Source organism: Crinia signifera, chromosome 7 (assembly GCF_055691185.1).
Source record: "Crinia signifera chromosome 7, ASM5569118v1, whole genome shotgun sequence".
In the NCBI taxonomy this organism is placed as follows: domain Eukaryota; kingdom Metazoa; phylum Chordata; class Amphibia; order Anura; family Myobatrachidae; genus Crinia; species Crinia signifera.
In genome coordinates, this window is record NC_139223.1 from 1772775 (window position 1) to 1796331 (window position 23557).

The following is a 23557-nucleotide window of genomic DNA, read 5'->3' on the forward strand; positions in this document are numbered from 1 at the left end:
TCTCCTGTGCCGGCCAACTACAGCCGCTATTTGCCCATCATGTGCGGGGAGTGCATTACCTGTAATCGGTGGCCCCCGGCTGTGACTGCGGTATCCCGAGTGCCCTGGACCAGCTGCTACCAATGTGTTGTGTGCAGCCGCAGGGTGATGGAGCAGCAGTGTGGATGATAGACCCCCTGCACTGCTGCTCTGTCACTGACCACAGTCAGTGTAAAAATAAGATGTAAAATGAATTAAGGCTGCTTAATGCAGTCCCTCTCTAAGGTGCATGTTGGTTCCTGCCAGCACTGAAAAAACTGAGCTTCCTGGCCTAGAGGAGGGGAGGAGCCTGGTCTGACTGGGAGGCAGAAGTTTAACCTCTTAGTTGCTGGAATGCTCTCTCTTCCCACTCCACTACCCAGTGTTAAGCCTGTGGCCCCTGACGTGTCCCGAAGAATAGGCGTTCTGGATGTCCAGAGAGGCCCTGAAATCCATTTGTTCGTCTTGTACACCAGGACTGCTTGTGATGGTGCATAGCCGACTTTAAGGATGGAGCCCAAGGTCTGGAGTAGACCTGGCCCCTGACTCTTTCCTGTGGATGAAAGGACCGAAGCATAGAAGCTTGTGACCTGGGAGCCGCAGTGGGAGGGAGAAGAAGCCTGAGATGCCAAAATGCCAATGTCCAGGGCAGCCTCCCTCAATCAACGTTTTAAAAGTTTGTGTTTTGACTAAGTCAGTATTTTTACGGTCGGTCATTGGTGGTCGGTATTTTTACGGTCGGTCATTGGTGGTCGGTATTTTGACTGTTGATAAATTGACTTCATCCTCTACATATAACATGTTAAAACATCACAAGCACCCATCGTTGTTTAAAGATGGTGCCTCAGTAGTGATTAATCCCTTCACTGGCTTTTGGTCTTCAACTATCCCATCACTCCTTGGCTAATGGGCCTAATCCATCATGGATCACTTATCAGAGAAGTTGCTGACGACTGCAAGCAGAAAGTCATTGCCCAGACAGAAATAGTAACTGCCCCATGCAAATGCCAACTGCAATGACGTCACTTCCCAGTCAGGAGTGGGAGAGCCTCCAAGTAGGATGCTACCAAGGGACCCAGCTCAGAAGCGTCAGCCTGAATCCAAGATGTTCAACCAAGGCCCCCAGACAGGGTTTCCGGGAATTCTGAGCTTCCTGAAACCTTCCAGCTGGCTGTGCTAAGCCGCGTTCCCTCTACCTTCCCATGTTCCTCTTCATGGAAGAGGCTAGAAGAGAAGGCATTGTATTTGTCTGGGAGGGGGCTGGGGTCATAGCAGCCCACAGAAAGCTCTCGATTCCTCTCAGACCACAAGGAAGCATTTCTAACATTTATACATTCCTTTAATCTGCAAATACATTGTCCTACATAGGCATCCTCTGCCTGGAGCCCCTACTACAGATTGCACCTACCCAGGTGCTACAGTATGGCTGAAGCTCCTCGCAACATTTTACAGTAAGTAACTGTGGCAGACGGAAGATGCTGAGTTCCAGGTCATGTTGGGACATTGAGGTGAAGAGACCCAGTAACATACTGTAGAAGAGTAAAGAGAGGACAAATACTGCAGATTGGGGTACTGAATGCGGACTGAGGGATGTAGTTCACCATGAGTATATTGGTCATATTCAGGTAATATGTAAGAAAAGTGTGGACGTGATATGATTGTGTAATGACCTCTCCCATGGTATCTAATAAGCCCAAACAGGGACAGGTTTATTACAGTACAGACCAGTAGGCTACATTATCACAGTACAGACCAGTAGCCTACAGTATTACAGTACAGTATCACCAAGTTACAGAATTACAGTACAGTATCACCAGGTTACAGAATTACAGTACAGAGCTAATCACCACATTACAGAACAAATCAGTGGGCTACAGTATCACCAGGTTACAGTACTACAGTACAGAGCTAATCACCAGATTACAGAACAAATCAGTGGGCTACAGTATTACAGTATCACCAAGTTACAGAATTACAGTATCACCAGGTTACAGTTTCAAAGTACAGATCTGCAAGCTACAGTATTACCAGCCTCCTATCTCCACCCTCCCCCGGATCCATCCCTGGCAGTGCTCTTCTCTCTGCTGCACCTTCTTGTCCCATCTCCATACTTAGCTGCTGGTCAATGTCCTTCTGCAGGGACCCTGAGGTAAGTAGAGTGTGGTTACAGAAAGCGCTATGCCCACCCTCATTGCATACAGCAGATTGTGTGTCTACTGATTCCGGTACCAGCAGCATCTCCAGAGAGCGTGAGAGTATCCGGTGGTTTCCCACCCAGGAGTTAAGGTGCCCATACACAGTGCTATTATTGTATGCATTTAGTTCAAATCGCACCGTGTCTGTGGGGCTTGCAATGCGATGCTATGTGAGGCACGCGCCCGTGTACTTTACATTGTAAAGTACAAAATGTATGTGCAGGCAATACTTCATCGTATCACTGTTTTAGCACATTGTATACAATATGAACGAATGACAGACTGTAGTTTAGTCCTAATTGTATGCAGTTCAAGTGGCATACAATTGGAATCTCATAGCACTGACGGTCAAATTGTACAGCACCATTGTATAGTTCAAATCACACCTACAACACATCGCACCATGTATGGGCACCGTTAGAATGGGGGGAGTTTGAAATACACCAGAAGTTGGGGGGGGGGTATTACAGTAGGAGGAAGGAGTGGTTAAGATAGGAAGAGGAGTAGTTAGGGTAGGGGGGGTGGAATAGTTAAGGTAGGGGGCAGGGAAGTAGTTAGGGTAGGGGGGGAGTGGTTAGAGGAGTAGTTAAGGTGGAGGAGAAAGGAGAAGTAGTAAGGGCAGGGGGAGGACTATTTAGAGTAGGGCTGGGAGTTAGGAGTCGATAGGGGGGGGGGGGGGGAGTGGGGAGCACCGAGGAACAGTTAGGGTGGGTGCAGGGTAGGGATAGTAGTGTGGATAAGACAAATGAATAGTTTGGGTTGGGATAGAAGAGTAGTTAGGGTAGGGGGTGGGTAGGAGTAGTTAGAGAGTAGTAGTTAGGGTAAAGAAGAGGAGTCATTAGGGTAGGGGGTGGAGTGGGTAGGAGGGAGAAGTAGTTAAGGGAGAGGGAGGAGTGGGAAGTGGAAGGAGTAGTTAGAGGAGTCGATAAGGTAGGTGGGGGAGGGGGAGGAGTAGTTAGGGTTCTGTTCTTCTCTCCCTTGCCACACCTTCCTCATCTCTGCCACCCACCATGGTATCCTCAGCCAACCTAGAGCTCTCCTCTCCCATGCCACACCTTCCTCATCTCTGCCTCCTACCATGGTCTCCTCAGCCAACCTCCAGCTCTCCTCTCCCATGCCACACCTTCCCCATCTCTGCCTCCTACCATGGTCTCCTCAGCCAACCTCCAGCTCTCCTCTCCCATGCCACACCTTCCTCATCTCTGCCACCCACCATGGTATCCTCAGCCAACCTACAGCTCTCCTCTCCCATGCCACACCTTCCTCATCTCTGCCACCCACCATGGTATCCTCAGCCAACCTAGAGCTCTCCTCTCCCATGCCACACCTTCCTCATCTCTGCCTCCTACCATGGTCTCCTCAGCCAACCTCCAGCTCTCCTCTCCCATGCTACACCTTCCTCATCTCTGCCACCCACCATGGTATCCTCAGCCAACCTACAGCTCTCCTCTCCCATGCCACACCTTCCTCATCTCTGCCTCCCACCATGGTCTCCTCAGCCAACCTCCAGCTCTCCTCTCCCATGCCACTCCTTCCTCATCTCTGCCTCCTACCATGGTCTCCTCAGCCAACCTCCAGCTCTCCTCTCCTCTCCCATGCCACACCTTCCCCACCTCTGCCTCCCACCATGGTCTCCTCAGCCAACCTCCTGCTCTCCTCTCCCATGCCACTCCTTCCCCATCTCTGCCTCCTACCATGGTATCCTCAGCCAACCTCCAGCTCTCCTCTCCCATGCCACACCTTCCCCATCTCTGCCACCCACCATGGTATCCTCAGCCAACCTCCAGCTCTCCTCTCCCATGCCACTCCTTCCTCATCGCTGCCTCCTACCATGGTCTCCTCAGCCAACCTCCAGCTCTCCTCTCCCATGCCACTCCTTCCTCATCTCTGCCTCCTACCATGGTCTCCTCAGCCAACCTCCAGCTCTCCTCTCCCATGCCACACCTTCCTCATCTCTGCCACCCACCACGGTATCCTCAGCCAACCTCCAGCTCTCCTCTCCACTCCCATGCCACACCTTCTTCATCTCTGCCTCCCACCACGGTTTTCTCAGCCAACCTCCAGCTCCCCTCTCCCATGCCACTCCTTCCCCATCTCTGCCTCCCACCATGGTCTCCTCAGCCAACCTCCAGCTCTCCTCTCCTCTCCTCTCCCATGCCACACCTTCCCCATCTCTGCCACCCACCATGGTCTCCTCAGCCAACCTCCTGCTCTCCTCTCCCATGCCACACCTTCTTCATCTCTGCCTCCCACCACGGTATCCTCAGCCAACCTCCAGCTCTCCTCTCCCATGCCACTCCTTCCCCATCTCTGCCTCCCACCATGGTCTGCTCTACCAGGCTCTTCCATCCTCCTATCATGCCCATCCCTTGCACAACCACCAAATCTCCTCGGCTCCTACATTTTGCCCCATCACATGCTCACCTCATGTCCCCAGTCCATACACTATACATTTCCCCATACGCACCTTGGTCATTCGTAGCTTCAGGCTTTGAGATCCCATCATAAGACATTGAAAGGTCTAATTTTACCTACAGAAAAGAAAAATAATTGTGACACTGGCCAGACCTCTCACCTAGAAACAGATAGACATAAAGTCTGGCGCTGTATATCAGATAAAACAACCTGGATAAAGATTCCTACAACAAATTGCTGCGGTTTTCGTGGGGAGTTGCTCACGCTCCTCAAAGATGAATATAAACAAAAAAACACAACAAAACTGCGCAAAAGGTTGAGGTAAAAGTGAAACAATAACATTTATTTAGTAAAAATATATGTTTAGGAATTAAGAAACAATGTGACACTAGGCCTTCTTCATGTGCTATAATAACATGTGTATATAACAATCTATGATAGCATATAAACAATAATAAAATTGAAAGTTTCCCCCAGCTGGGCAAATGTATTGGTGCTCTCATGCGGTATTAGTAAGCAGTGTTAGTTGCTGCAGATTGTTCATTTAAGCAGAGGTTAGTAGGTTATTGCTTCCAATATGGAAAGATTATTAAAGCAATCTTTAGGAACTCTATACCAAACCTTTCGGATGCCTTTTTTTCTACAAAGTGCTGGCAGGCACCTAAAGTGGACACGGTCTATTCATCTTGAATATCAAGACTCCGGATAAAGCTGCATGTTTTAGGTGATTCAGCACCAGCGGCTGGAAGAATTGCAAACCCACTCTATGTGTCAACACCACAGGTACCTTTCCATACAATGTCTGGCCAGACATAAAAAGGATTGCTTTAATAATCTTTCCATATTGGAAGCAATAACCTACTATCCTCTGCTTAAATGAACAATCTTCAGCAACTAACACTGCATATTAATACTGTTACGTTTTGGGTGTAACCCGCAGCCGGGACTGCTGTTTAGGACAGCCACGTCGGGATCCTTCTCTGACTCTGTTGACTCCCTGTATTGGGTAACCAGCTCCTGCAGGAACAAGGCTTCACCTGTAGCCGCCACGTCTGACAGGGCGAGTTAGGCCCGTCCTAGCTCCAGTGCAGCCAGGTGTTACTTATAGACAAAGAATCGGGACCCCCTTCAGGGTGCTGTCAAAAAAAAAAATCTAACTACAAAGCCTGACTGAGACTTAAAGGAAAAAGGCAGCTTGCCGTAACTATCTAACGCAACTAAAAGCGCCATCGACCTAGTCGCCCACCAAATGCGACCACGTTGCATACACAATAAGAAATACACCACACCAAAAAGCACACAACGAACGATACGCACGAACACTAAACACAGATAAATTCCCACTGGGACCACCCAGTCCAGGAAAACTGAGAACGCAACAACTGCTGAGGAGAATCCCCCCTGAATTCCTCAGTGGGGCTGAAATAACAAAAGATGAACAAGGCCCAGGAGGGCACCAAGCCAAGAATAAGGAACCAGGTCCCCAACCGGGGAACTTACAGTACCAGGAACGGACCACCGACCAACCGATGCACCCCGGGAGCGTACCAGCAGCAGACAGGCACAGAGGAAGATGGCTGAGATAAGGCAGGTGGACAGCACCGGCGGGTCTGGCTGGGCTGGCTCCCTTAAAAAGCGAGTGTGGCCAATGAGCAGCCACCTGCTTAATTAATATCAGCTGGGGCAGCGCGCGCCGGACAGCATCCTGCACACTGCCCAGCAACACTAGAGCGGGGAGAGATGCTTCCGGCGCTCCTCCTCCCCGGCGTTCTCCGTTGCTGGGCAAACCTGGCTGCTTCCGCCGGGAGTTGTGCTCTAGCGTCACACCTGGTTGCTGAGCAACCAGGTGTGACGCTCAGAGGAGGGCGGGTGACCTGGTACCTTTTGCTGCCGGAGCTCTCTTCCGGCGGCTTCCGCCAAAGATAGCGTCCCCGCGTCTGAGACACTCGGGGCGAGACGGGCAGCCGGACACCGCTTCGCTGCCGGGGCGCTCCTCCGGCGCCTAACAAAAACCGCATGAGAGCACCAATAAATTTGCCCAGCTGGGGGAAACTTCAGGTTTATTATTGTTTATATGCTATCATAGATTGTTATATACACATGTTATTATAGCACATGAAGAAGGCCTATTTTGACATTGTTTTGAAATTCCTAAACATATATTTTTACTAAATAAATTTTATTGTTTCACTTTTACCTCAACCTTTTGCGCAGTTTTATTTTGTTGTTTACACTCACCTAGAAACCATGCCCCAGACACTGGGAGGAGCTCTGTACTGCATGAGGCTGTAAGCGTATACAATACACAGACTCCTGCTACCGCGAGGAGCTCTGCTAGACAGGTAATGAGGGAATTACACACATACATACAGAATCACCGTGAGGAGCTCTGTAACACAGGTAATGAGGGGAATTACATACATACAGAATCACCGTGAGGAGCTCTGCTACACAGGTAATGAGAATTACGTACATACAGAATCACCGTGAGGAGCTCTGCTACACAGGTAATGAGGAGAATTACAGACATACAGAATCACCGTGAGGAGCTCTGCTACACAGGTAATGAGGAGAATTACAGACATACAGAATCACCGTGAGGAGCTCTGCTACACAGGCAATGAGGGGAATTACATACATACAGAATCACCGTGAGGAGCTCTGCTACACAGGCAATGAGGGGAATTACATACATACAGAATCACCGTGAGGAGCTCTGCTACACAGGTAATGAGGAGAATTACGTACATACAGAATCACCGTGAGGAGCTCTGCTACACAGGTAATGAGAATTACAGACATACAGAATCACCGTGAGGAGCTCTGCTACACAGGTAATGAGGAGAATTACAGACATACAGAATCACCGTGAGGAGCTCTGCTACACAGGTAATGAGGAGAATTACATACATACATACAGAATCACCGTGAGGAGCTCTGCTATACAGGTAATGAGGAGAATTACATACATACAGAATCACCGTGAGGAGCTCTGCTATACAGGTAATGAGGAGAATTACATACATACAGATTCACCGTAAGGATCTCTGCTACACAGGTAATAAGGGAATTACATACATACAGAATATCTGTGAGGAGCTCTGCTATACAGGTAATGAGGGGAAATACATACATACAGAATCACCGTGAGGAGCTCTGCTACACAGGTAATGAGGGGATTACATACATACAGAATCACCGGGAGGAGCTCTGTTACACAGGTAATGAGGGTATTACATACATACAGAATCACCGTAAGGATCTCTGCTACACAGGTAATAAGGGAATTACATACATACAGAATATCTGTGAGGAGCTCTGCTATACAGGTAATGAGGGGAAATACATACATACAGAATCACCGTGAGGAGCTCTGTTACACAGGTAATGAGGGTATTACATACATACATACAGAATATCTGTGAGGATCTCTGCTATACAAGTAATGAGGGGAATTATGTACATACAGAATCACCGTGAGGAGCTCTGTTACACAGGTAATGAGGGTATTACATACATACAGAATCACAGTGAGGAGCTCTGCTATACACGTAATGAGGGGATTACATACATACATACATACAGAAGCACAGTGAGGAGCTCTGATACACAGGTAATGAGGGGATTGCATACATACAGAATCACTGTGAGGAGCGCTGTTACACAAATAATGAGGGGATTACATACATACAGAATCACCGTGAGGAGCTCTGTTACAGTGGTAATGAGGGGATTACATACATACAGAATCACAGTGAGGAGCTCTGTTACACAGGTAATGAGGGGATTACATACATACAGAATCACCGTGAGGAGCTCTGTTACACAGGTAATGAGGAGAATTACGTACATACAGAATCACAGTGAGGATCTCTGCTACACAGGTAATGAGGAGAATTACGTACATACAGAATCACCGTGAGGAGCTCTGCTACACAGGTAATGAGGAGAATTACAGACATACAGATTCACCGTGAGGATCTCTGCTACACAGGTAATGAGGAGAATTACATACATACAGATTCACCGTGAGGATCTCTGCTACACAGGTAATGAGGAGAATTACATACATACAGAATCACAGTGAGAAGCTCTGCTATACAGGTAATGAGGAGAATTACATACATACAGATTCACCGTGAGGAGCTCTGCTATACAGGTAATGAGGAGAATTACATACATACAGAATCACCGTGAGGAGCTCTGCTACACAGGTAATAAGGGAATTACATACATACAGAATATCTGTGAGGATCTCTGCTATACAAGTAATGAAGGGAATTACATACATACAGAATCACAGTGAGGAGCTCTGCTATACAGGTAATGAGGGGAAATACATACATACAGAATCACCGTGAGGAGCTCTGCTACACAGGTAATGAGGGGATTACATACATACAGAATCACTGTGAGGAGCTCTGTTACACAGGTAATGAGGGTATTACATACATACATACATACATACATACAGAATATCTGTGAGGAGCTCTGCTACACAGGTAATGAGGGGATTACATACATACAGAATCACCGTGAGGAGCTCTGTTACACAGGTAATGAGGGTATTACATACATACAGAATCACATTGAGGAGCTCTGCTATACACGTAATGAGGGGATTACATACATACATACATACATACAGAAGCACAGTGAGGAGCTCTGATACACAGGTAATGAGGGGATTGCATACATACAGAATCACTGTGAGGAGCGCTGTTACACAAATAATGAGGGGATTACATACATACAGAATCACTGTGAGGAGCTCTGTTACAGTGGTAATGAGGGGATTACATACATACAGAATCACAGTGAGGAGCTCTGTTACACAGGTAATGAGGGGATTACATACATACAGAATCACTGTGAGGAGCTCTGTTACACAGGTAATGAGGGGATTACATACATACAGAATCACAGTGAGGAGCTCTGTTACACAGGTAATGAGGGGATTACATACATACAGAATCACAGTGAGGATCTCTGCTATACAGGTAATGAGGGAATTACACACATACATACAGAATCACTGTGAGGAGCTCTGTTACACAGGTAAAGAGAAGAATTATACACAGAATCGCCGTGAGGAGCTCTGCTACAGGAATTGCATAGATACACACAGAATCACCATGAGGAGCTCTGTTTCACAGGTAATGAGGGGATTACACACACATACAGAATCACTGTGAGGAGCTCTGCTACACAGGTAATGAGAGGAATTGCATAGATACACACATAATCACCATGAGGAGCTCTGTTTCACAGGTAATGAGGGGATTTTACACACACACACACACTCACACACACAATCACTGTGAGGAGCTCTGCTACACAGGTAATGATGGAATTACATAATATATACAGAATCACCATGAGGAGCTCTGCTACACAGGTAATGAGGGGATTACATACATACAGAATCACAGTGAGGAGCTCTGCTACACAGGTAATGAGGGGATTACACACACACACACACACACACACACACAGAATCACCATGAGGAGCTCTGCTACACAGGTAATGAGGGATTTACATAATATATACAGAATCACCGTGAGGAGCTCTGCTTCACAGGTAAAGAGGGGAATTACCTAGCGTCAGAAGGTATTGAGGAGAATGTGAGCAGCGCTGGTATATAGAGGCACGAGGCACAAGCACAAGCACAGGAAGCTTTCTTACCTCAGCTGTAAATACATATTTGTAGAGCTTGTAATGCCGGAAATATGTATGTAGGAAATATTGGGCTATCCGCAGGGCCTGCGGCAATGTGAACAGTTTGATGCTGAACGGAGGTCGCTGGAATAGAGAGAGAGCATGCAGATTACTTACTACACGGATCAGGCACCCTGGCACAGAGCAGCCACCCCAAACACACTCACGTGGACTGTGTGACACAGGAGTAACTGCTGGAAGTACACGTGGCACTCTTCTTCATTCAGCAGGGGGGTACCTGCCGAGAGACAGGACACCCAATGTTACTGGGCAGAAGGGGAAGGCGGATGCTTCTCCGACACAGGTACTGTAAGTGCTCTCAGGATATTGGTGACTTTCTTTACATGAACACCTACATGTCACATACATGAAAACTTCTACAGAATTACATCTTATCAGGGGAACATACATGTTATAAGCATAATGCAGTACAATGGCAGCAGGGAACATACACGTCACTGCACACTCTCATTACAATGGCAGCAGGGAACATACACGTCACCGCACACGCTCATTACAATGGCAGCAAGGAACATACACGTCACCGCACACGCTCAGTACAATGGCAGCAGGGAACATACACGTCACCGCACACGCTCATTACAATGGCAGCAAGGAACATACACGTCACCGCACACGCTCAGTACAATGGCAGCAAGGGACACACGTTTCACGGCACACGCTCATTACAATGACAGCAGGACACATACATGTCACCGCACACGCTCAGTACGATGGCAGCAGGACACACACATGTCACCGCACACGCTAAGTACGATGGCAGCAGGGAACATACACGTCACCGCACACGCTCAGTACAATGGCAGCAGGGGACACACATGTCACCGCACACGCTCAGTACGATGGCAGCAGGGGACACACATGTCACCGCACACGCTCAGTACGATGGCAGCAGGACACACACATGTCACCGCACACGCTCAGTACGATGGCAGCAGGACACACTCGTGTCACCGCACACGCTCAGTACGATGGCAGCAGGACACATACATGTCACCGCACACGCTCAGTACGATGGCAGCAGGAAACATACATGTCACCGCACACGCTCAGTACGATGGCAGCATGTCACCGCACACGCTCAGTACGATGGCAGCAGGACACACACATGTCACCGCACACGCTCAGTATGATGGCAGCAGGACACACACGTCACCGCACACGCTCAGTACAGCAGCAGCAGGACACACACATGTCACCGCACACGCTCAGTACGATGGCAGCAGGACGCAGCACACGCTCAATACGATGGCAGTAGGACACAAACATGTCACCGCACACGCTCAGTACAATGGCAGCAGGACACACACGTCACCGCACACACTCAGTACGATGGCAGCAGGACACACACGTCACCGCACACGCTCAGTACGATGGCAGCAGGACACACACGTCACCGCACACGCTCAGTACGATGGCAGCAGGACACACACGTCACCGCACACGCTCAGTACGATGGCAGCAGGACACATACATGTCACTGCACACGCTCAGTACGATGGCAGCAGGACACATACATGTCACCGCACACGCTCAGTACGATGGCAGCAGGACACATACATGTCACCGCACACGCTCAGTACGATGGCAGCAGGACACACACATGTCACCGCACACGCTCAGTATGATGGCAGCAGGACACACACATGTCACCGCACACGCTCAGTACAGCAGCAGCAGGACACACACATGTCACCGCACACGCTCAGTACGATGGCAGCAGGACGCAGCACACGCTCAATACGATGGCAGCAGGACACAAACATGTCACCGCACACGCTCAGTACGATGGCAGCAGGACACATACATGTCACCGCACACGCTCAGTACAATGGCAGCAGGACACACACGTCACCGCACACACTCAGTACGATGGCAGCAGGACACACACGTCACCGCACACGCTCAGTACGATGGCAGCAGGACACACACGTCACCGCACACACTCAGTACGATGGCAGCAGGACACATACATGTCACTGCACACACTCAGTACGATGGCAGCAGGACACATACATGTCACTGCACACGCTCAGTACGATAGCAGCAGGACACATACATGTCACCGCACATGCTCAGTACGATGGCAGCAGGACACATACATGTCACCGCACACGCTCAGTACGATGGCAGCATGTCACCGCACACGCTCAGTACGATGGCAGCAGGACACATACATGTCACCGCACACGCTCAGTACGATGGCAGCATGTCACCGCACACGCTCAGTACGATGGCAGCACGACACACACATGTCACCGCACACGCTCAGTACAATGGCAGCAGGACACACACATGTCACCGCACACGCTCAGTACGATGGCAGCAGGACACACACATGTCACCGCACACGCTCAGTACGATGGCAGCAGGACACACACATGTCACCGCACATGCTCAGTACGATGGCAGCAGGACACATACATGTCACCGCACACGCTCAGTACGATGGCAGAAGGACACACACATGTCACCGCACATGCTCAGTACGATGGCAGCAGGACACACACATGTCACCGCACACGCTCAGTACGATGGCAGCAGGACACACACATGTCACCGCACACGCTCAGTACGATGGCAGCAGGACACATACATGTCACCGCACACGCTCAGTACGATGGCAGCAGGATCCCATTTCCTCTCTAGCAGTACATTATATCAGTATTCCCACAGATGGCGGATTACTCATCTACAGTATGTGGAATTAGTCTCTGCCGGCCGCCATTCTGTCTGCTACGTACTGTAGACACTCATGCAGCCTTAGTGACTTGGAGGTGAGATGTGTGCATAGCTAACCCACCCCTATGGAGCTAAGCTCAGCATACATTTCCCCACCCAGTCCCCGGGGCTGACTGAGCGACTATGTAACATAATTACTGTACAACATGGTGGTGGGTCAAGTCTATCGGCCATGGGGGAGCCCACCCCTATGGAGCTAAGCTCAGCAGACATTTCCCCACCCAGTCCCTGGGGCGGAATGAGCGACAATGTAACATAATTACTGTACAACATGGTGGTGGGCCGAGACTATCGGCCATGGGGGAGCCCACCCCTATGGAGCTAAGCTCAGCATACATTTCCCCACCGAGTCCCTGGGGCGGAATGAGCGACAATGTAACATAATTACTGTACAACATGGTGGTGACGCAGCGCCAGTGTCCCTAGAGCAGGCAGTGTAGGTACGTGTAGGGGGTAGTTGGGTGCATTGGGTTGCAGTGCAGGTTGGCTGGTGATGGTATATAGCCGGGAGCACGTCCAGAGCAAACAGTGGTGCGGCTGGGTACTTAGATGATATGCCGTCTCCTCTACCGCCGTGACGTCCCAAGGAGAGAGCCAACGACGGGAGTGACTGGACACCTGCCGCACTCGGGTTGTCGTGAGACTTGATGCAAGCTGTACCTCTCGGGGGTCTCTATATTCAAATATTCCACATGACAAGGGACTACAAGCACTGGAGCACTATTTAGACACAGATTTAAGTTTAAGCAAAGAGAGGAAATTATTCCTGTTACAATCATCTCACTCACAATTATTTCACGTTTAATGGCGATTTTTATTTACAGTCACTTGGTACCGCCATGGGCACCAGGTTCGCCCCAAGTTTATACTTGTATATGGGCCACTTCGAGGAACAACATATATGGGGTGGCCCATATAGGGCGAACCTGGTGTGCTATGGTAGGTACATAGACGATTTATTTTTTCTTTGGAAAGGGGATGTCACTTTAGAACAAGAGTTCTTTTTGTCACTTAACAACAACACTTATGGTTTAAAGTTCACCTCCACTTACGATCAATTTCAAATAAATTTCTTGGACATAGCTGTAACCGTTAAAAACAACTGTATTACTAGATCCACTTACAAAAAAAAGAGGTGGATAGCGGAAAATATTTAAATGATCAAAGTTGCCATTATAAACCATTGCTGAATAACATTCCGAAAAATCAATACTGTAGGGTCAGAAGAAATTGCACGGAAGAAACTCAATTTAAAATACAAGCAGGGGAAATGACAGAAGCTTTTCTGGAACAAGGTTACCCCAGAGGACTTCTTGAGCGAGCCTTTCAAGAGGACTCTAAAAGATATTCTGTCACCTAGCCATTTTCAAGGTACAAGTCCATCTAATGTACATACATACAGTGAAAAAATTGGTTGTTATAAATGCAAAAAGGTGAAATGCATGACTTGCAATCACATTAGAGAACCAAATGACACATTTCAATCGACAGTTATGGGTACAACCCATGTGATGAAAATTCATACTAATTTCCAGACAAATTATGTCATTTACCTCATTACTTTTGTGGCTCACAATATGTGGGCCGCACTATTAGGACTCTGAACGTCAGATTCCTAGAACATAGGAGAAATGTAATTAAAGGTGTTATGAATCATTCTCTTTCTAAACATGTCAAAACCAAACATAAAAGTGACTGCACAGTCTTGAAAATACAGGTGATCGAACATGTCAAACCCACTTTTAGGGGGGGGAGACAGGTTCGATCGGTTGTGTGCACGTGAGGCTTTCTGGATATTTTCGTTGGGCACCCTGTTTCCAGCGGGCCTCAACGATAACATAGAATTAAATAATGTTTGATAATTTGTAATGTTGACCCTAAAGATAAATCAATGGGGTCTAAACTGCTTTGGTATTATGCTTCTCCCTCACCTCTCTTCCTTCATTATAATTTTTTTAATATATATATATATATATATATATATATATATATATATATATATATATATATATATATATATATTTATATATTTTTTTATTATTATGTAGGTTGTTATCTGTTATAATATTACTATTAATATTATCATTATTATGTTGAGTTTATTCCAACAAAGGAAATGTATTTAACTCTCTTGCTCCGATATGTTGCTCTTGATACTGTTAAAATTGTATGTACTTGTGTTGTTAGTTTATAGTTGGGATCATTTCATCCATACACTGCCCCAATTTGATGAAGTATATATATGTCCTCATTTGATAAAATGTCTCTAAAATAGAGCAGAATTATAGACTGACAACAATAGGTGCAAAATACAATCTTAAATATAATTGTTTGATTAAAATTCACATGCCCTCTCGACAGGATTCGAACCGGAAACTGGGATAAGCTCCTGTTCTGAGTCCGCGTCCTTGCCGATTGAGCCACAGGCTCCATATATGGTTATAGAGAGTTTTGGAAATATATGAAGCTCTCTTACAAAATAATTTTTAAATAAAAAAATAAGTAAAAATCCAAAAATAGTAAATGAGATTTATAGATAGAGACCTATTAGAATAATAAATATATTGTGACCTTCAAGATTGCCACTTTTTTTCTTTTGTATTATAATTGTTATGTTATGATATGGAAACAAAGTAAATAACTGACTTTTGACTTAGTGATGATTTTAAGCCACACAAACCGGGCTCTCATACTAATTAAAGGCGTGCTGCTAGTACAGGTGTACTCTAATTGAAGTCCCACCACTGATTGGTTGATTCACCTTTAAAAAATGGGCAGCCAGACACACTCCCATATCTTCTGAGGAAACCGTCTGATCCCACGATGGAGAAATGCGTTAAGCCCGGGAGGACTGTGAGGATACGAGTTCTTCAATCACTCAGACACCGAGCAGATGAAACCAAAATATGGTTTATTTTTATCACAGCAGACACAAGTAGATAAACCCAGGAACACGAGGCAAAGGTAGCATATAAACGTTATCGGGTAGCAGTCCAAAATGGCAGTCCTTGTAGCAGCAGTTCCAAATCACAAAACTATCACTTATTCCACACAGCAGTGATAGCCGAAACCTGTGTAAATCCACACAGCACGGACGCTCCACACCAGAGCTTAGTAGGATGCCCCCCCCCGGGCAAACGATGTGTTCCACAAGATCCAGTGGAGGGTATGACCCCTGAGCCAGTATTGCGACTAACATGAGGAGCCGGCATGTGTACAAGTCATTTTAAAACCTTCTAAATTCCCACGCGTGCCCATACCATCAGTGGGCTTGCACTGGATCTCGATTGGTGGATTCAAGAGTCAGGTATATCCCCCCTCCCAGGTACTGCTGCTGCTCCCCCTGCTGGGTCTGGCTCCAAAGAGTCTACTAGAGTCCAGAAAGGCACAAAGGAGTGTAAATACAATTAAGGTAATTTGGTTATGTCCTGATTACCCCCTGTGAACATAACCTTCCTGTAAATAGCAGGGGAATTGGATCACCCCCTGTGGACATTTCCTGTCTGATCATATTGGGCAATATACAGTCTAATACTATGGTACACACAGATATGGGGAATAGAAACATCTGCAGAGAAGAAGAGGGCTAAAATGTACATTAATTACTGTGGAGTTCTACAGCCTAATACTATATGATCTGGAAATACACACACATATATGGGGAATAGACATATCTATAGAGTACGAGAGGGTACAGACTGACTAAAGTGTACATTCATCACTACAAATAATAAAATATCATAATTACAGTCTGTCAGTCTGCTAACCTCACAAGGACCACCCGGCATCCACCTATACCCACCACTTGTTCTATCTCTGATTCCGAATCTACCACGTTTCCCTCGGTGCTGGTACCCACAAGTGGAAGGGCGACCTGCGGCGAACCCTGACCAACCTGAACTACCAACGGGACCCCGAGAGGTACAGCTTGCATCAAGTCTCACGGCAACCCAAGTGCGGCAGGTGTCCAGTCACTCCCGTCGTCGGCTCTCTCCATGGGACGTCACGGCGGTAGACGAGACGGCGGGGGAAATTTACCAATATGAAAAACCTAGTTTTTCGTATTGGTATTTCCCCTACGGCTGCATACGACTGTTTAAGTCGTATGCAAAGTCGTGTTCCGGAGGGGAAATTACAAAGCAGTCAGATACGACTGCTTTGTAACCCTCCGATGGTGTAACCATTCGTATTAGCTGGCCATATATACGGCCGCTAATACGAATATTTCTAGCAGTCTGCACGGATCAGTCAGATCCGTGCAGGCTGCAAGGTGTAAAAAATAAATAAATAGAAAAATAAATAAATATTTAAAAAAAAAACGGCGTGGGGTCCCCCCCACAGCCGTAACCGGCACCAAGCTGACAGAGGCTGGAGCCGGTAATTAAAAATCAGGGAACCCGACAAATAGGGGTTCCCCGATTTTTAACAACCAGCCCCAGGCTCCTGCTCTGGGGCTGGTTCCCAAAATACGGGGGACAAAATGACTAGGGGTCCCCCGTATTTTTTATTTTTTTTTAAACAATTTTTATTTTGCATAGTGAAATAAGCAGTTTACAGCATTGATGAGTAGACTTTGAATAACAAAAACTTTCCTTAAACATACCTATGTCCCTATAAGGCTCAGTGTATCCAATCTAAGCTTTATCCTTATCTCTCATTTCTCAAATGATTTTTGTGTGTTTTTCTATTATCTGGTCAAAGTGCTGTTACGAGTTGTAGAGGGACTATGGCTGGATTAAAATGATACTGTAGAATAAAAAGCCTGTTATTATATTTATTACTTGTCTGAAAGTCTATTTTGTCTTATCTCTCCCGGTAGCTCTCACCGGAGCTACTTTGCTGTATCTAATCCGATGGTTCACTTCAGGGAGTATATTCTCCTATGAATAGATATTTCAATTACAAATTTCAAGTGGCTGTATATTTGGCTTTACCAGCAATCGGAAATTAACTATTACTCTAAAATATAACACTCATCTCACTAGACAACAGTAAAAGGGTAAAGGGGGGAGGGAAGAGTTAGGGGGGGGGGGAATTACTTCAGAACTAATATTTGGGTTTCGTACCTCAGTGTCATAAGTCTCATCGCTCTCCTCTCTTGCCGACATTGTCAGTCATGTCTATTATCCGGCTACTTGTCGTAGGAGGTACCAGGAGGTGGATTCAAAGAGCTTCTGTATGCGCTCCTGTGTAGTCTGGTCTAGGCTCATGATATATAATTCCCACTTCTTGTAGAATCGTGGGGCTCCCTTTTCTAAATCTGTTATCGTACTCTGTCTTTCATAAAACAGTATATTGAGGGTTGCTTTTTTTAATTCTAGTATAGAGGGGGCTCTTCTATGGATCCAATGTAGGAGTATTAGTTTCTTTGCTAGCGTTAATAGAATCGTAAGGATTGGTATTATCTGTGGCTTTTTGGGACCGAGATCCCACGTGTGGAATTGTAAAAATAGACAGGCCAACGGGCTTTTCTGTAGTTTCAGGGTATATGTACGGTTGACATAACCCACCAGCTTATCCCAGAAATTCCTGACCTTACCGCACTCCCAAAAGTTATGATAGTATGTGGCTTTTGATTTTTGACATTTATAGCAGGCCCCCGTGTCCTCAGGGACAAAATGGGCTCTTTGTACTGGGGCAATATATGCTCTGTTGATAAATTTTATATGCGTTTCCTGTAAGGATATGGATTGTAGATGTTTCATCGTGGATGTGAGTTTATTAAACAATCTAGGAGGAGCCGTAAGGTCAGGAATGTCTATTAACCACTTCTCATGTAGTTGCTTATGATAATGTTCCACGCCGGCTGTAATCAGTGAGGAGTAAAGGTATCGTATCCTATATCCCATCACGCAGTCTGGTCTAAGTAGGGCTTCTATGGGGTCAGCTATCTCTTTTTTATCCATGGGGTGCACCTGAGTTTGAATGAAGTGTCTGGACTGCAAGTACATGTAGAAATGTCCATTTGGGATACCATATTTTTCTGCTAGTTTTGAGAACGGCATTAGAATGCCGCCTGGATCAAAGATTTTGCGGATATTGGTAATTCCTTTATCTCTCCATCTCTTAAACTCCATATTATCCATGCCGGGAACAAATAAGGGGTTACCCCATAGAGTAGTGAAAGAGGAGCACGCAGGGTTTCTGTGCAGGATTTTATTTATTTTTTTCCACGATCTGTATGTGTCTCCAAACAATACCGACTCCCTGATCTGCTTTGGTATCATCCTGACCGGAGCATGAAGTAGTGCTGCCGGGGAGTATGATTGGAATAGCTGCCCTTCCAGAGTGGGGATCGTATATTCAGATCTGCCCAAAAACCAATCTGTTATATATCTAAATTGGGAGGCTAGTGAAAAGGCCTGTATGTCTGGCATAGCAAGTCCTCCATCTTGTTTTGTGAGTCGTAGTCGGTCAAAGGGGATGCGAGGCTTTTTGCCCGCCCAGGTAAATTTTATAAATAGTGTCTTGAACTTTTGTAGGTCTGGTTTTTTCAGCTGGAGAGGCAACATTTGTAGTAGGTAGGAAAGTTTAGGGAAAGCTACTGACTTTATGACTGTTATCCTGCCCGCGAGTGATAGAGGGAGTGTCATCCAGCTCATTAGCTGTTTTTCTACTGCTATATATGTGGGAGGAAAGTTAACAGTGTAAAGGTCCTCTAGTTTGTTGGGTATCAGAACTCCCAAGTATTTAAGGGTGGGGTGGCATATCGTGAATTGTGAGGTGAACGAGGGGGAGGAGAAGAAACCCTGGGAGGAATGGAAGGGTAGTAGGCGAGACTTGTCATAGTTTACTTTGAATCCTGAGAACTGGGAGAAGTGGGATATTATGTCTTGTATTGCAGGGATGGAAGTGTTGGGGTCGGAGATGAACAGCAATATGTCATCAGCAAAGAGGCTTAGCTTGACTGCTGACGTATGTACCATTATACCCTGGAAGTCTTGGGATGCCCTCAGGGCCACCGCCAGGGGTTCAATCGCCAGAGCAAAAAGCAATGGAGACAGGGGGCACCCCTGTCTTGTCCCTCTTAATATCGGGAAGGAAGCAGATAAGTAATTATTGGTTAATATTTGGGAAGTAGAGTTATCATATAATAATTGAATTGTACGGATAAAGTCGGTCGGGAGTCCGAATCGTCTCATGGTATGGAATAGGTGGTCCCAATTGACTAGGTCGAACGCCTTTTCTGCATCAAGAGAGAGCAGGGCATGTGGACCCGTGGACCCGACCGACTCCATCCACTGCATTGCTGTGAGGGCCTTTCGTACATTAAGTACTGAATGGCGACCCCATACAAATCCTGTTTGGTCAGGGTGGACCAGCGAAGGGAGTTTAAGTTTAAGTCTATCAGCTAACAGTTTTGTAAAGATTTTATAGTCTGTGTTTAGAAGGGAGATGGGTCTATAGGAACTCGGGAGAAGAGGGTCTCTGCCCGGTTTATGTATGATTTTTAGGATAGCTGAGTTGAAGTACAGTGGAGGGGGCGTACCCTGTAGTATTGCATTATAAAAAGAGCATAGGGGTTTGACTAATTTAGGGGCTAAAAGCTTGTAGTATTCATTAGATAGCCCGTCGGGGCCTGGGGATTTTCCTGTCTTGAGGGCTGTAATGGTGGCCAGGACCTCTTCCTCTGTTATTGGGGCTGTTAGTGTGTGTGAGGAGTCTGCGTTTAGTGTCGGGTGTGTTAAGGATTCCCAAAATTTCTCTTTTTCCTGTGGGTCTATTTGGGGTTGGGAGTATAAGTTTCCGTAAAAGGTATGTAAAGTTTCTGCTATTTGTGAACCAGAGTGTATTACTGTGCCATCTGTTTTTTGGAGGGCTTGTATAGTGGTAGGGGGGTGCTGGCCTCGTAGTAGATTTGACATAAGTCTACTCGCTCTATTGCCATGTTTGTGGAATCTGGCCTGGGAGAGAAATGAGAGTTTAGACTCCATTTTAGATAGCAGAATTTCGAAGAGAGATTTCTGCTCTTCATACTGAGCCCTGTTTGTCCTCGTGGGGTATTTTTGAAACAACTGATATGTATCAGTTAGTCTAGTTTGGGATTCTAAATAGAGCTTCTGGGATTCCTTCTTATGTTTCGAGGTGTATGATATTATTGAGCCTCTGAGGACCGGCTTTGAAGCCTGCCAGAATAGGAGAGGGGTGTCTTCTTCCGCCTGTGCATTAGAATGTTTGTAATCCATCCAGGTTGCGTCTAGCATATTACGGAAGTTTTCCGAATCAGTTAGCTGGGATGGAAAGCGCCACTGCCTTACAGGGCCTCTATCAATGTATGTCGCGAGCGCCACCCAGCTAATCCCATGGTCAGATAAGGTTATGGGTTCCAGTGCTGAGTCCTGGACCCTTGGGAACAGGGATGAAGACATCAGCACGTAATCTATCCTGGATAGGGAGCCGTGTGCTGCTGAAAGGCACGTGTACTCCCGGTTAACCGGGTGGCACGCCCTCCAAACATCAATTAGTTGTAGTTGGGTTAGCAGGTATTGAATTCCATACTTGGATGTCTGGCGTCTGGTGGGTATAGTGACATTTCTGTCAAGTATGTTAGAGGCAGCTAGATTAAAGTCTCCAGCTAGGACTATTTGTTGGTGGGCATAGGGAAGTAGTTTCGTTACTACATCTATGTTAAACTGGCTCTGATTGGTGTTGGGAGCGTAAATATTGGCAAGAATGTATCGAGTGGAATGTATAGTTACGTCGGTTATTGTGTATCGTCCCCCTGGGTCAGATTGCGAGGAATGTATCTCAGCTGGTATCGATTTTTTTATTAGGGTGACTACTCCTCTGGCCTTAGAATTATAGGGAGCTGACGACAACACCTGCCATCCTAGGGTATTCAATTTAAGTATCTCCGCAGGGATCAGATGCGTTTCTTGTAAGAACGCTACCTCAATCCCCACTCTGGAAAGGTACAGCAGGATTTTTTTCCTCTTTGCGGGGGAGTGAAAACCTCCCACATTAAATGTTCCTAATTTCAGGGAGGTCATTATACAGTCGGGAGACAAGGTAACTCACAGATCCTTGGATATTTGCTCAAGTTAAACATGCTGGGCCAGCTTCTCGACGTCAGCGGCAGGTGGGCTCTAGCTGTAGTGTATCTGAGTAAACAAAACCATGTTAGATAACTTTCGGGGTTTTGGGGGAAAAACATGAGGAAAGGAGGGGGAACAACTAACATTAACCACAAAAACATCAACAATAGTACAAACCAGGTGCTTCTGGTGCACCTAACCTTCTTATTTCCCATTGTCAGCTTCCGGTTGGTAACGGGTGAGGTGAGTATAGGCCTGTGCCTAAGGGGCTGAACCAGCAGTCCCTGGCTCCCTCAGCCTTACCAAGCGGGTATTAACAGACACCTGAGTGGTGTGAACTTATGGGCTACCAACTTATAATGTCTTTCTGCTTATAGCAGAAAGGGGCAGATATTATCATAGATTATAATTTTAACCTCGCTGGTCCTCTCATCGTAGTGCAGTCTTTTTGAGTTCCACATATATGGAGTCCCGATAAAGTGAGAGGAAGCCAAAAGCTGGACCAGGGGACCAAAAGTTAGGGATGTTTTCTTCGGTATTAATTACCTTCCCTAGCATAAACCTCTGGTGGGAATAGAAGGGGGGGGGGGGGGTAAAAGGTGAGATTCTTCCTCTGTCGGGGCAAGTGTACTGTGGCTCTTTAGCTGGAATGCCTTTTCAGGAAGAGTCTCAATTCTGGACACCTTTCAGGTGGTAATGTAGAGGGGAAAAGTTATAAGAATAGCAGGGGGGGGGGATATTGGGTTTAAATTTTGCAGGGGGAAAAAGTGTGGGAAGGGGCGGAGTCACTCATGTTGGTCTTGTGTGAAGAGGGATTGTGAGGACGGTGATGCTGATGTCTCTTCGGATGTTTCTTCTGCAAGGAAGGCTTCACCATCTGATGCCGTAGAGAAGTCTTTAAAGGAAGATCCTGTAAATATGCGGAGGCGTGCCGGGTATAGTAAGGCGAATTTCCTGTTGTTCTTGGCTAGTCGGGAGCAGAGAGGTGTGAATTCTTTTCGGGCTCTTGCCACTTCTGCAGAGTAGTCTTGAAAGAGGATGAGTTTGGATCCATTCCAGGATATGTCTCGTTTCCTCCTCGAGGCCGACCACAGCGCCTCCTTGTGGATGTATTTGAGACAACGGAAGATAACCGGTCTGGGGCGTGCGTCAGTTGAGGGTCGCTGGGGGCCTATTCTGTGGGCACGTTCTATTATCATTCCCGTGCATTCCTCGGTGACTGATAATATTTCCAGGAGTGTGGTTTGTATGAAAGTAAGTAGGGCCTGTCCTTTTACTTCTTCAGGTAGACCCACCACCCTGAGGTTGTTCCTTCTGGAACGGTTCTCCAGGTCATCTATCTTTGCCTGCATTTGGTATTGCGACTTCTGCATGGCTTCATGTTGGGCTTTAAGTGTGGTGACATCTTGGAA

The 23557-nt window shown here is 46.7% G+C and overlaps 1 protein-coding gene across 4 annotated transcripts in view; it reads right to left on the bottom strand.

Annotated features, from left to right (window-relative positions):
• Nucleotides 1-1699: 1699 nt before the first annotated feature.
• The window catches only part of CFAP119 (cilia and flagella associated protein 119), a 37190-nt gene continuing 15332 nt past the window's right edge, over nucleotides 1700-23557 (bottom strand). For all 4 annotated transcript variants that reach the window (XM_083152204.1, XM_083152203.1, XM_083152206.1 and 1 more), the window contains 4 exons: nucleotides 10515-10585; nucleotides 10315-10431; nucleotides 4681-4744; nucleotides 1700-2162 (listed from right to left, as the gene is read on the bottom strand). In XM_083152204.1, coding sequence (XP_083008330.1) covers nucleotides 2035-2162; nucleotides 4681-4744; nucleotides 10315-10431; nucleotides 10515-10585 — 380 coding nt within the window. In that variant the 3' untranslated portion in view covers nucleotides 1700-2034. The remainder of the gene's footprint in view (nucleotides 2163-4680; nucleotides 4745-10314; nucleotides 10432-10514; nucleotides 10586-23557) is intronic.